Below are 13,587 nucleotides of genomic sequence, written 5' to 3' on the forward strand. Positions count from 1 at the left end.
ACCACCAATGAGCTGTCAAAATTGTATTGCCATATATTCAAGGGTGAATGTTCCAATAAAAACTTTTCTAATAAATTTTTAGAAAATTCATTGCACATAGGTAGAATGATATACGAAATCTTACCATGAAAAACATTGTCCATTACACGACCAGGATGGCATAAGTCTTTAGCATATTAAAGTACTTAAACAGCAGTATGCAATTCATAAATTTTTCAAATAACAAAAAATCGCACAAGTATAATGCAATGATAGAGATGCGCACTAAATCGTCTGCAAGTATTCATAAAAGTTTACAAAACAATAACATGCACCAGATGTGCCCAAAGTTCCAAATAAATCAAATTATCAATAACATCAACTACACTTTATAACAGGTTGTGCAGGTGGTGAAGTGGGAGTATAAATAATATGGGACATCAATATCATTCACTTCAAATCAAAGCCGCAAACCAGAAGTTGATATATTAGCATGAAACATGTTAATGGAATCATTCATCCCTTGTGCTTATTACATTTACTTACAAAAGAAATGTAGGTAGAATTGTCAAAACTTAGAATAGAGATAAAACATGTAATGAGTGAAAGTGGTCTAGAAATAGTAAATAACCAAGCTCATCATATCATTTTCACCAAGTGGTAGCACCAAAATCCAACAGCTTATATTAAAATTTTAAACAAAGGCTTGAAACCAAGACAAAAATGGACTGGCATACTACACAAATCCCAGCCTTTAAATAAAATTACTATAGCAGGGCTACTTGACTTAGTTGCATTTTCTCTAATTAATTTTAAAGTGTAACATTTACCCGCGAAGATGCCTCCCATGCAAAGTTCTAACAAAACATTTACTTAAGGAGAAAATTTTGGGGGCCGAGCCACCAAAATGTAGATGAAAAGGTGATGTACAAAATTTTCTGTACCTAAACAGCTGATAGAGAAGGGAATATAGCAGTACAATACCGCGATGTCATGTATTATAATCGCCAATTTCTGTTTGTGGCCTGATAAAATATCATACAAAATGAAGGATGGATCATTCCAAATAAATACTATGTGCTTTAGATGCTCAAGTGAGATGATGAAAGCTCAAGGGAAAATTTTCCTGCAGGGAAGGTTAAATATCATCATCTTCTAAATTTCTTTCTTCCTCATCAGTATAATCATCCACATCTTCTTCGTCTTCTTCTTCTTCTTTAATTTCATCCTCCTTGTGTGGATCTGAGCTTAAAACAACTCGCGCACCCTTTGACTCCTCTAAATCCTTCTTCAGACGCTCCATACTAGCTTTCTTGCGTTCCTCCTCCAGTTGTTCTTTCTCTGTGCGTCGTTTCTCAAGATCCACCCTGGTAACAACAAAAATCATCAGTACCATTTTCAATCAAGAGATAAGGAGGAGCTGGTACAGAATTTTTTTATTAGTCACCTGTAGGTTTCCATGTATTCATTAGCACTCGATTCAACTGCTGCAAAGAAATCATCCATCCCAGCACCTGTTACTGCTGACACCCCAACAGTTCGCAGATTTTGATAAAATTCATCCAGTACAAGACATAAGCTTCTACTGAGGGTAGAAGTGTATGATCTGTCATTCTGTATTGCTGCCTGAAATGCCTCAAAATCCTCCATCCACTGATTTTCCATGTAAGCCACAGAAGCAGAAAATGTTAATCACATTCTTGTCAACAACTAAATTAACATAATGACCAAAATCAGTTATCTGAAATTCAACATAAATAATAGAATTCCTCTTTTCAGAGTTGAAAGTTAAAAAATTCCACATTATTTGTAACACCCTTCAATAAGTTTCTTCCACTCGTCATTCTGAAATTCACATCTTTCAAATAGAAAGAAAACTTTCATAGCTTAAGGAAGCTCTTAATATTATTTATTTGAAAAGTTGCCAAGAAATTGTTGATGGCCAATTCTTGCAGAATATTTTAATACATTATATGGATCTGCTGGCTTTGATGCTAAAGTTCCATGAACTGTGGGGAGGGCTTCAATGCGGTGGCATTCTTACCTTCAAAAGTGAGCTAATACAAAAAGACCTTCTACACATCCATACAAAACACAGTCAAATATCACAAACTGCACTACAATCATGCTGCGGAAAGTTTTAAGCTCTGGGCAGTGTTCAAATTATAGTTTACATATAACTTTGACAATGTACTAAATTTTTTGAACTATTTTGCTGAAGTTGCACTCTGATGTTTTTGACATATTAGATGTCAAATCGCACTTGATATTAACATTTTAAGGCAGTGAAAGCATTCCCGTATAATTCAATACACTTGATACAGAACCAAAGGGAACAAGCTCAAAACATAATCAGTTACAAAAAGATAGCTTTCAGATGCAATAAATACATACATACGTACATATATATATATATATATATATATATATATATATATATATTGATCGGTAAATGGCCAAAGCCTTATAAATTATAATATCAAGGTTGCATAGGTACTCGTACCCACACCCCTGGTACTTGTACCAGGTACACGTATCCCAAGTACCGGATACTCAGTGGACAGCATCATAGCTAAGGACTTTGATTAAGATTTCTGATTTTTTTCGGTTTTTTTGTTTGCATATCAGCTTGTTGTTTATCAAGCTTAATTCAATACCTAATCGGTTTGAAACTTCGATACAATATTGATTAACAATAAGCTTATCACTGTTCAAGTCAGAAGATTATCATTTGCAATATGCCATTGTCATATGATTTATGATCTTCTTGTTCATTTTTAATGTCTGCCTTCTCTGTTATGCATCTAGATTCTTAACATTTATCATATATTATTATTACAAACATATAGCAAATCTGAAACTGAAAACGATACATTACATTTGCAAACTTTATCACTGTTCTTGTTTTGAAAAACCATCATCGTGACTCATAATTTCAGATTTTCTATAAATATAAAAGTATAATTAAAATAAAGTTTAACATACCCAAGTACCCCTGTCCCCTATTATGAAAAATAGCCGTAACCATACCCGTACAAGTGCCCTAAGTACCTCAACTAATTTTAATAAAATAAAATTACAAATCTTCATTCAAACGGGCATTGGTAGGAAAGAATGGAGAAGAAAACCTCCACTGTAGCTCGGGACCAAAGTCCTATAAAAGTTTACAAGTATAAAAGGGCATACCCCAGTATCAAAATACTGTGGAGGATACTCCCAGTCCCTTCCACTACAGTTTATTCCTTTCATGCTACTAATTCAGATGCAAAATATTTTAAAATGTCATGTATATGATTAGTTTCCAGAACCGAGTAATATGAAACAAAAACATGGTCAGAGATTATTACAAAAGATCGGCATTCCAAATTTAGAGGTCGGCAACCAAGATTTGAAGAAAATTTAAAAATAAGATATAGAAAACAAGCTTGGTTTTGAAAGGTTGGTAGGAGTCAAAATAAACGTGGTGGAAAGAAACAAGAGCCTATTCCGGAGGTGGACGATAATTGCCAAAAACAATTACAGCACCAAAAAATTCAGAACCTTCTGTGAAGCTGTTTGAGCATTACAAGGACAGTAAAGTTATAAACTAGTAAAACTAAGGATCTTTAAGAACACAGAACAATATTTTATGCATTAGGAAGACAAAGAGAACACATTGGTTTGACTCAGCAAAGCATCCTCAAACAAAGAAAATAGTACTCTAAGCATAAGTAGATCAGATTGTATATTTATATGGTCAAACAAAATTAGGAAAAGGATAATGATGACACAGAACAGTTACCAGGTTTGAAAATTCAAGTCCAGAAGATGCAAAATTCAGACCAAGTCAGACAAATTGAGCCAGTCCGAAAAACCCAGAACCGGTTGCATTGGGTAACCATTTGGCACAGAGAACCACAATTGGTCAAATCCTCAAAAAAAGAAAGGGTGGAGAGATTATATCCTTTGAAGGATCTATCCAACAAATTGAAAATACAAAGAGAGCTCCACTACAAGGGGTCAGCAAAAAGGCTCCATACAAAAGCAAAGGAACCTAAGTTTCACAGCATGTCCCTTGGTATGGACCCCATGTTCCTGTCCCCATTTCATACTGGGGATGAAGGGACTTACTTTCAATGTCCCTTAACCATTTCGTTTTCTATCCCAAAAAGGGGACGATTCCTCCTTTTTTTTAACGCCAGCTCCGAAACATGGAGAAAGTTCTGGGTGTGGGACAGTCCCTGGAACTCAGAACCATCCTCTATTTCCCAGCTATAAAAAACCATCTGCTGCTTTAGAAAGGTTTGTTTTGGGTTATGGGCAGGCCCCATATGGACTCTAATTTCAAATAAAATATCGTCAACCCTATTTTGGATGCTAAAAAGACTACCTCTCTTTCCTTTCTTCATTTCATTCATTCTTGGCAAGAAGAAGAGGAAAGAGGAGAAGCAGCAACGCCTTCATTTTTGACCTGCAAGAAGATCTGTCTTTCTTGTTATGGCAATTTGTTTGCATTTCATTTTAGTTTTACATTAAAAAAATTCTTTTAAACTTGTAGCAGTGCTGCTGCTAGGATCAATGTATCAGGCCAGCATCCTCTTTTGCATTTGATTGCTCTTCTGAAACCATAAAAAATCATTAAAGAGGCCCATTCAACCCCAAGAAAGCTCTCCTTCGATTTACCACAAGAGTAGACAAAGATAAGGAAAACAAATCCAAGGTAGTAGGGAACAGAAGTGTCATTTGTGCAAAAATGTTATTTTGGCAGCTATACTAGAGTTTATTGCATCTTTTGTGGATAGTTGGTCAAGGGATGAAAGGTTGCAAAGCTATAAAGCAATTAGAAAAACTTGAGGAAACTAGATTGCACATAGAGGGGGAGGCATTTAAAGCAGGGACTTTATTTGAGCATGCGCAAGCTTTGGAAGATTTGCATCAACCTTTTACTAGAAAGAAAGTGCATCACTTCTACCCAAAAAAGAAAGAGCATTCTAGCAGGGAAGAAGAGTAAAAGAGAAACAAATGTTGTTGAATTATTTAACACACAAGCAAAAGAGAGGGCTGAAGAATCTATTAATAGGTTTCTTTTTGCCCATAGCATTCCATTCCAAGTATCACGTTCTCATTTTATAGACAAATATGCAAGGATATTTATGCTGTTGGTCCCTCATTTGTACCATCTTGTGAAACAAAACTATGTACCACTGTTCTTGATAAAGAATATTCAAAAGTGAGTATTTTGATGGAGGAAACGAATACAGACATGGACGGCTGAGGGATGCTCCATCATCATGAATGGGTGGATCGATATCAAACATCGACCACTCATCAATATTTTTGTCACTAACTCAGTGAGCTCTTATTTTCGTAGAGCCATAGATTGTTCAGGGAGAAGGAAGGATGCAGCGTTCCAATTTCAGATTTTAAAAGATGCTATAGAAAAGGTTGGACCTTCAAAGTTTGTGCAGGTAGTGACTGATTCAGCCTAGGTGTGCAAGTCACTAAATTAATGGTACAAAGTGTTTATAAGCACATTTTTTGGACCCCGTGTTGTGTACATACATTGAACAAAACCTTGAAGGACATTGAGAAATGTGCAAATGTTTATTTGCAATCATCACACATATCTTACATTATTTAGGACATTTTTGAGAAAGAATTCCACAAGCTCATGGATACTAGATATGCTAGCTACTTTATTTGGTTGGAGAGGATGCTTAAGGTTCAAGAGGCCTTACAGTCCATGGTGGTCAATGCAGAGTGGAATATATGATATAAATCTACCACACTGGATGGAAGAAGTGTGAAACAAAGAATCCTTGATGATTATTGGTGGACCACAATGAGAAAAGTCATTTAAAAGAGTGTTATTACTGATTTCATAAAATTATTTCTGATTTTAGCATTTGTCAATTCTTATTTTATGAATTGAGAATTTTAAATTTTATGATGTTTCTAACTTGTAACTTGCTTGCAGTTGCAGATACATTTGCTCCTTCATTGAACCCATTGTGTGGGTCATTAGATATGCTAATACTGACACTTCTAGACTTGGAGAGATTTATGAGACCTTTGATAGCATCTTTGGGCAGATCAAGCATGTTATTCATGCTAGGGACCCTACTTTGGAGTTTTATAAGGAGCATCTTAGGCCCACTGTGATGCAACTGTGGAACATTATGAACACCACACTTCATATGGTAGCCTATGTTGTGAATCCTAAATGGTATGCACCAAACCCCAGGAGAGTGATTCCATCTAGAGATGAGGAGATGAGTCTCAGATTTGAAATCTCAAGTTTTCAATTTGAAATAGCAAGTTGCAAAGCTCTTAGTTTTCAAATTAATTATTAATAATTTTTTATTTGTTCAACTTAGGTGAAGGAGGGCTTCTTCAAGGCCCCCAAAAATATGTACAATGCAGATGATGCTGGTAGGATTCATCAACGGTGGCTTGACTTTGCCAACCTTTGTGGCCCAACCTTTATTAGACCAGAGGCGAAGACAGATAGAGCTACATTAGCTCAAAGGGACCCTACCGGATGGTGGACATGGGATTAAAAAGATACACCTGAGCTGAATGTTCTTGCTATGTGTCTTCTTTCACAGGTTACAAGTTCCTCTACTACAGAAAGGAACTAGTCCATGTATAGCTTATCCAATCAGCTAAGAGGAACAACCTTACCTCTGTTTGTTTACAGATTTAACATCTAACTCTATTTTCTAACACCCAAACGAGATGATAAACACAACCATAGTTGAATCAATCAAACAATAACCATAGTTGATCAGCTCTCCGTTTATTTCAAAGGTGGCAGTTACCCTCTTATGATTAAAACTAAAGAAATAAATTTTATGTGTTGCTTTTAACCTGAAAGCATTAAGGCAGGCTTTTAACCAGAAATCTTGCAAAAATAAAACTAAGAAATAAAGATTTCCGTAAACTTAATTATTTCAACAAGAGTTCATTCACAGACGAATACCCTGCATTCCACACATGAAAATTACAGGAAACTCCAATGCATTCATCTATTGCTATCTTCTCACATGAAAAACATTCGCACAATCTGATTCAAAGATCAAATATGTAGAATCCCAATATGATAATTGCATTCAAGTTTTCATTCACCATAAAGCAAGAGATAAAAATATAATTAAAGTAGCTCTAATGAGTCGGTCAAAACCCAAAAGATCCCCAAAAAAGTTCAGCAATCCCAAACTTAAATATTATAAAGTAATGGTTTCAAGAACCCTTACTAATAACTACTTCCTTTTTAGAACTGAAAAGAAAAATAAAGTTCTTTAAACTGAAATCATGAAACTCATATGAAGAGTTTCCAGCCCCCGCATCATCCAAGCCATGGACACTTGTCACTGACCACTGTAGCTCCCTTTGTTGCTTTTGCTTCCTAACTCTCCAGCGATACTCCAAGTACCTATTGACATAAAACTTAATTGTATCATAGTTGGGAATGGCTATGACCTGCAATTCAGTTCTCCACCTGGCTAATCATTTCTCCCCATCTCTAACTTCTTCAAGAATCACTGTGTTCGCAGACTTGAGAGCCCTAAGGATCGTATGCAAATTGCTTAGACTGTCAAATACCTCTGTGTCACCTCTTGTACCTTTTCAATCTTTTCGGTCAGCAGCTCATTGAACTACTTCACGTCCAAACAATTGAAGTCAATCTTAATGTTGAACAAACGATGAACATATTGGTATAACTAATAAAATCATTATATAGAGAAAGCTTCCATTCCGTATAATACAACCATGAGGACCGGATTTCAGTGCAATTGTCTACTATATTCTCAATTGTCAATATTGCAGGCTTCAATTCCAACATGCTTTCAAGACTTTTGGCTAGAACATATCAACTATTCTGCTACTCTATTATACCCTTGTCTTTTGTAGTTCCTACATTAGAGCTTGCCTCTTATTGGTAATGATTATGTATACCTTCCCTAAGAAAGATTAGGCATGCTATGCTTTGCTCTTGCATCTGTTCCGCCCACTGAGCCAAAGCTTGCAATTTACCAACCCCATCTTTGAATTGATCAAGAAGCTTTGTTTGATGAAGAGCCAAAGTGGAAGTAGAGGCTTCTCCCTTGAGCTGATAATAGAGTTGACAAATTCCTTATAAGGTTGGATTTGTGCCAAGTGCTCTTGTGGTTCACGCTTCTTCTTCTTCAACTCTTGGGCCTTTTCAGTGAGGGCCTAAACATGAAAATTTGTATGATAGGTCTAACTCTCCAAGTTAGCAAGTCCACTATCAATACAGGATACATTGTAGTCAGCCTCCATGATAGCATCCATATTTGTATCTTTAATGGGGTCAGCTATTTCTAAGCCATGGCGTTTTGTGTTGTCAACGACATCAACTCTAGATATTATTCTAACTTTTTTAGGCTTCTTTAAACTTTGGAAGAGCAAGTCAACAATGTCTACCTCGTTAGCACTTGGAGTGGCTTTCTTTCTCTTCTTCTCTACTTCTTGATTTAACCAGACAAAGGAGGCAAGGTTGGACATGGCATCGCCCACTCTTGATGAAGATGGGAGTGTCACAAAGCTATTAGGGGTGGGTGAGGTAGGATCTCCATTATAGATGTTACGGTGGTATTCTACATGATCTATCAATACACTACATTTGGATCCTCATCAGCCTCTTTTTCTTTTGCAGGAGTAATCTCCTCATCTAGCTCACATACACTTTTAATTCCAACCCTATTTTCATCAGGCTGCTCTCCATCTCCACCGTTTTGTGTATCTCCATTAGTCAGGCTAACAGATGTGTTATCATTAATCACACTAGAGAAGTGGTATAAGTCTCACCTTGAGCTAAAGAACTAGCATATATTTCTTCACCGACATGTGCTCCTTTTATTTCTCCACTTCCCCTTCAGCCATTCCATTGTCCTTTTAATTGCAGGTGTGGTCCGGGCTACCAAATCAAAAGCTTTTGGTTTACTTCAATCTACCTTGGGGACACCCTTATCTTTCAGCTCATGAAATTTAGGATCAATAACAATGTCCTCTTCCTATGCTTTGACAAGGATGTTCAAATTCACCCCAAAGGATTGAATCTACTATAGAGTAAACCTAATGAAATTCTTTTTGAATATCTCTATCTCATCAATACAATCTGCCCAGAAATCCTCCAATGTGGGCTTGTGGATATAAGTTTAGGCTCCATACAAGTTCTATCTGGCAAAACCTTTGCTATTGAACTAGGTTTTTTGGGCAGAGTGAAAAAATGGTAACCCTTCATTTTCTCAACACTTTTGGCAGCTATCGAGGTTTTATATGAAAAGAAAGACATAGAAATGGAGAAGATAAAAACCTTCTTTGCCATGCTAGAGTATTGAGCATTCACAACAGCCATCTGGTCACAGACTTCCATTAACACAAGAAGGTCAGAGGGATATCTAGGAAGACGTAGGGGGTCCTTTTCAAAGCACCCTATTCTTAGGTATGTGAGTTGTTTGAATTGAGTGTAAGACGTTGGCAAGCCTTAGGACAAAATCCACAACTTCCTAACTAACTTTGTAAGGAAAACATCATTCACTAGGGCGAAGTCCTGGGTACCCTTATCAACAGTGAGTTGAGGGAACATTTTAAAGATAGGGGCTCGAACAAAATGTATAGGTAGGGGGGTTAAGCCTTCCCAGAAACTCCTATGGTTGGCAATCAAATACAACATGAAAGGGAAATTGAACACCATCTTTTGGGAGAAATCCCTCAACTGAGCATGAAGGTAGGAGCTCATGAGACCAACTTGTTGTGGGGTTTTCACACCATCGCCCCACTGCAAATGTGGACCCCCTTTTTTGTCTTGGTCTTGTCCTTTTGGCTTTAGTTCTTGGTAATCTTGGGCTCAGTCTTCTAAGGTCCCCTCTTTCAAATGAGAATTGGTAAAATTGGCCAAGTCTAGAAAGTATTGTCCATGTGGCTCCCAGAATGGAAACTATTTGTTTGTATGAGAATTGAATGTCTTGATATATTTCCTATTTTTGGTAAGTATATTTTTGGTAAATTTCACTACCTCTCAAATTGACCTTATTTTTGTTAATGTTTAGCATCAGTAGAAGTAATGATGTTATTTCTAATTTCTGTTTATTACACATGCAAATCTATAATAGGTTCATCTGATAATATTCATTGATGTTACACACACACACACGATTATCTTAACATATGTTTGATAATATTATCGGCGGACACCTTAACACACATGTCATAAATGGTCTTGTGTTACTACCAGTCATGTTGGATTAGTTTAACTAACAATTAGTTAGTTGTGCCTTTGTAAAGACTAAGTCATGACTCTACGGAGCATGACCCTTCTCATATCTATATAAACAAGTGCAAACCAATGGGAACGTAATCAATACAAGGCAATTACTGTTTACCGTATGGATTAATTAAGCGGCGCACACAAGCAAAGAATACGAACATAAACAGCAACCAGCAGAACTCTTATTATTATCCGCATATGCCAACAGTACATTATGCTTTTCTCCTATGATATGATAATGATAAGATAATTACAATGCTTCCCGAAGGGGTTATAAATACTTTCCGACGAACCTTCCCGAAGGTATCCGTCGGCCAGATACATTATGTCCGCTACAAACTATTCACCGTTGGCTACATAACAAGAACTTTCCCGAAGGAACCCGTCGGCCGATACAAAGAACTTTCCCGAAGGAACCCGTCGGCCGATACACAATTTCTACCGACGACATCATTCCCCCCAAAAAAGAAAAGTCGTCTCCCGACGACTATTACAAAATCTCTGAGACAAATCAACAACCAAAATATAATGACTGACCCAACACTGTCACTTTAGCCAATCTGACATCTGACCCTGATAGCCACCTGTGCCGCTTTCTGCCTTCCAATGCCGAGTACACTGAACCAAGTGTCGCTGCACTGCCTCCAACTGGATGATCAACTCCTCCCGAGCTCTCTACACATCCACCAAGACAGCCTCATAGCCAACACCTGCTCCTACTGCCTCTGGTACACAGAAGGTCCATGCTTGCAGCAACTTCAATTCTTCTCAACTGGTCAGACTCCCACGACTGATATCTGCAACGACCGGGGGTCCAGGGGGCAACGCCCCCGGCGGGGTCGAGGGGCAGCGCCCCTCGCCGCCAAGACCAAATTAGCACTTCAAAACCCACGCAAAAATGCACGGAAGACACCATTTGTGTCATTATTTGCCGATTCTGCACTCTTTCTGGCAACCACGGATGCGTCCTCTTCCCTTTGGCATCATCTGTCACTCATTCTGAACAACTTGATTCTGTCGTCGTTTTTTTTTTTTTTTGGAAAAGCTCCTGCCATCCTTCTGTGATGAAATCCGTACGGCTTCCAACTTGACACAATCTAGATTCCAATCTACTTAAAATAACCGTTCTGCAATATCCCACCATCTTGAAAAATTCGTACAAAAATTTAATAACAAAGCCGTACCTCACAAATCCATACCAAAACAAATCCGTACGGTGGTTGTTGCCCGCCTGTGAAAAATGCAGAATCCATACAGTATGTCGTATTATTGTTTCAAAATCCGTACATTGCCTATTAAAATCTGTATTGCTCAAGTCTCCAAGAAAAATCCGTACATTGCCTCCAGTTCCCCTCTTCTTGAAGTCCGTACATCACATGCAAGGAGAAACCGTACGGTGATAAATAAGATACCGTACTGCACTTGAAGAAATCCGTACGGGGTAAAAAACCGTACCATGTCTCAAAATCCCGTATTTAGAAACCGTACAGTGCTTTTTTTAAAACTGTACATCACTTGAAGAAATCCGTACGGTGTAAAAAACCGTACCATGTCTCAAAAAATCCCATACGGTGCTTTTTAAAGCCGTACTTTACTTAAAGAAAACCGTACGGTGCATTTAAAACCGTACCACACCTCAACAAAACCGTACTCTTCTTTATGGAAATCCGTACGGTGCATTGCAAAAAATCGTACAACGCCCCCCCCTCTTTTTTTTTTTTTTTTTTTTTTTAAATTTGAAAATCTCACTTCTGGAACAATATTTACATATATACAGTACTTACAGTCTTCTCTCAGTTATTCGTCCATGGGGGTGCGTTACTTCTTTCATTGCAGACATTCAACTTCGACCTCTTCACTACATCGAATACTTCCTTTCGGTCTAGCATCCACTGTTTTATTGCTCTGTTATTGCTTACTTCCCTCATCTGGTACGGCCCGACCCATTTTATTTTGAACTTGCCTAGTTTGATCTCATTCCAATCGTCGTACAATACCCACTGTCCGAGTGGAAACCTGCTACGCTTGTTCTGTGTCATCTCCATATCACCCAGTTTGTTCCCGAAGTCCCGTACCATGGACTTCGTCAACTGCCCCTTCTGTCCGTCAATAACACTTTCACTCCGTATTGCTGCAACTTTTATTAGACCCTTTCGCTTTGTTTCCTGTGCAGACCATATCGTGTGCCTTCCTTGCTGCCAGTACCTTTCTGTTATATTTGTGGTTCGACATAATACTTTCTTCCTGCGCAATCGTACAGTAGAATCTTTCCTTCTTTTCGGTTTGTACTGTATGTTATGTCCTTCAGCTTCAGTCATATCCGCGTTTTCTTCTTCGACTTCTTTATGTTGCTTCAAACATTCATTTCTTCCTTCGGCTTCTCCATGTTCCTTCAGACACTCATTTCTTCCTTCGGCTTCTCCATGTTCCTTCAGACACTCATTTCTTCCTTCGGCTTCTCCATGTTCCTTCAGACATTCATTTCCTTCGTCGGCTTCTCTGTGTTCCTTCGGACATTCATTTCCTCCTTTCTTACCTTCGTCGATCTTTAGCATATTACAACTTGGAAAGAGCTCATAATCCTCTATCTGCCAGTGGTAAAGACCATTTACTGAATCCAGATCATCATCTCCTTCCAATCGTAGGACTCCCTCCTGATCGGGTTCCATACTCTGCCTCCTCTTATCATCTTCTCCTTCGGAATCCGACGATAGAGCTTCTTCTCCAACCATCTGAGTGTGTAGATCAATGACATACTTTCGGCCTTTGCTTTCGAGTGATAAAGTATTTTTCTTCCAATCGTGCTTTGCCTTGGCTTGTATCAGCCACCCCCGGCCCAGAATGGCATCATATCCTCTCCGCTTCAGTGGGATCACGACAAAGTCCAATAGGAACGGTTGTGTTCCAATCGTCACTGGTTGTGCTGTCAGGACTCCCAATGGCTTGATTCCATGTTGATCGGCCGTTAGCAGCTGGAATGTAGGCGGCCATAATGTCGGCTGTCCTAACTTTTTCCAAATGTCTTCAGGCAACACATTGACACCGGACCCTCCGTCCACAATTGTTTCCGTCAATACAGTCCCGAGAATTCCCATTTCGACGACTGCTGGATGGCGTCCGGATGAGAGGGCTAACAACATTGGATCTTCTGCACTTGCGCCACTTTCCTTCTCCTTTTTGTGTACTGTACTTGCTCCACTTTCTTGCTTCCTTCCATGTTCTCCTGGTAGTTGAGCAGCAGGAACAATGTTTGTGAGTGCCGATCGGAGCTGAGGCATAGTGAGCAACAGATCACTTATCCTGACAGGTATCTCGGCTTGCAAAATTTGCCGGAC

General features: G+C 38.4%; 1 protein-coding gene across 1 annotated transcript in view; it reads right to left on the minus strand.

Moving 5' to 3' along the window:
• Positions 1 to 640: 640 nt before the first annotated feature.
• Positions 641 to 13,587, minus strand: part of LOC149568287 (GPN-loop GTPase QQT2-like) — a 114,771-nt gene continuing 101,824 nt past the window's right edge. Inside the window, exons 5-6 of the mRNA XM_089821267.1 lie at positions 1,427 to 1,632; positions 641 to 1,346 (exon numbers count right to left, since the gene is read on the minus strand). Coding sequence (XP_089677393.1) covers positions 1,118 to 1,346; positions 1,427 to 1,632 — 435 coding nt within the window. The 3' untranslated portion in view covers positions 641 to 1,117. The remainder of the gene's footprint in view (positions 1,347 to 1,426; positions 1,633 to 13,587) is intronic.

The sequence above is a fragment of the Cupressus sempervirens genome, chromosome 3 (assembly GCF_028749045.1).
Source record: "Cupressus sempervirens isolate cs-2001-9-10 chromosome 3, ASM2874904v1, whole genome shotgun sequence".
Classification (NCBI taxonomy): Eukaryota; Viridiplantae; Streptophyta; class Pinopsida; order Cupressales; family Cupressaceae; genus Cupressus; species Cupressus sempervirens.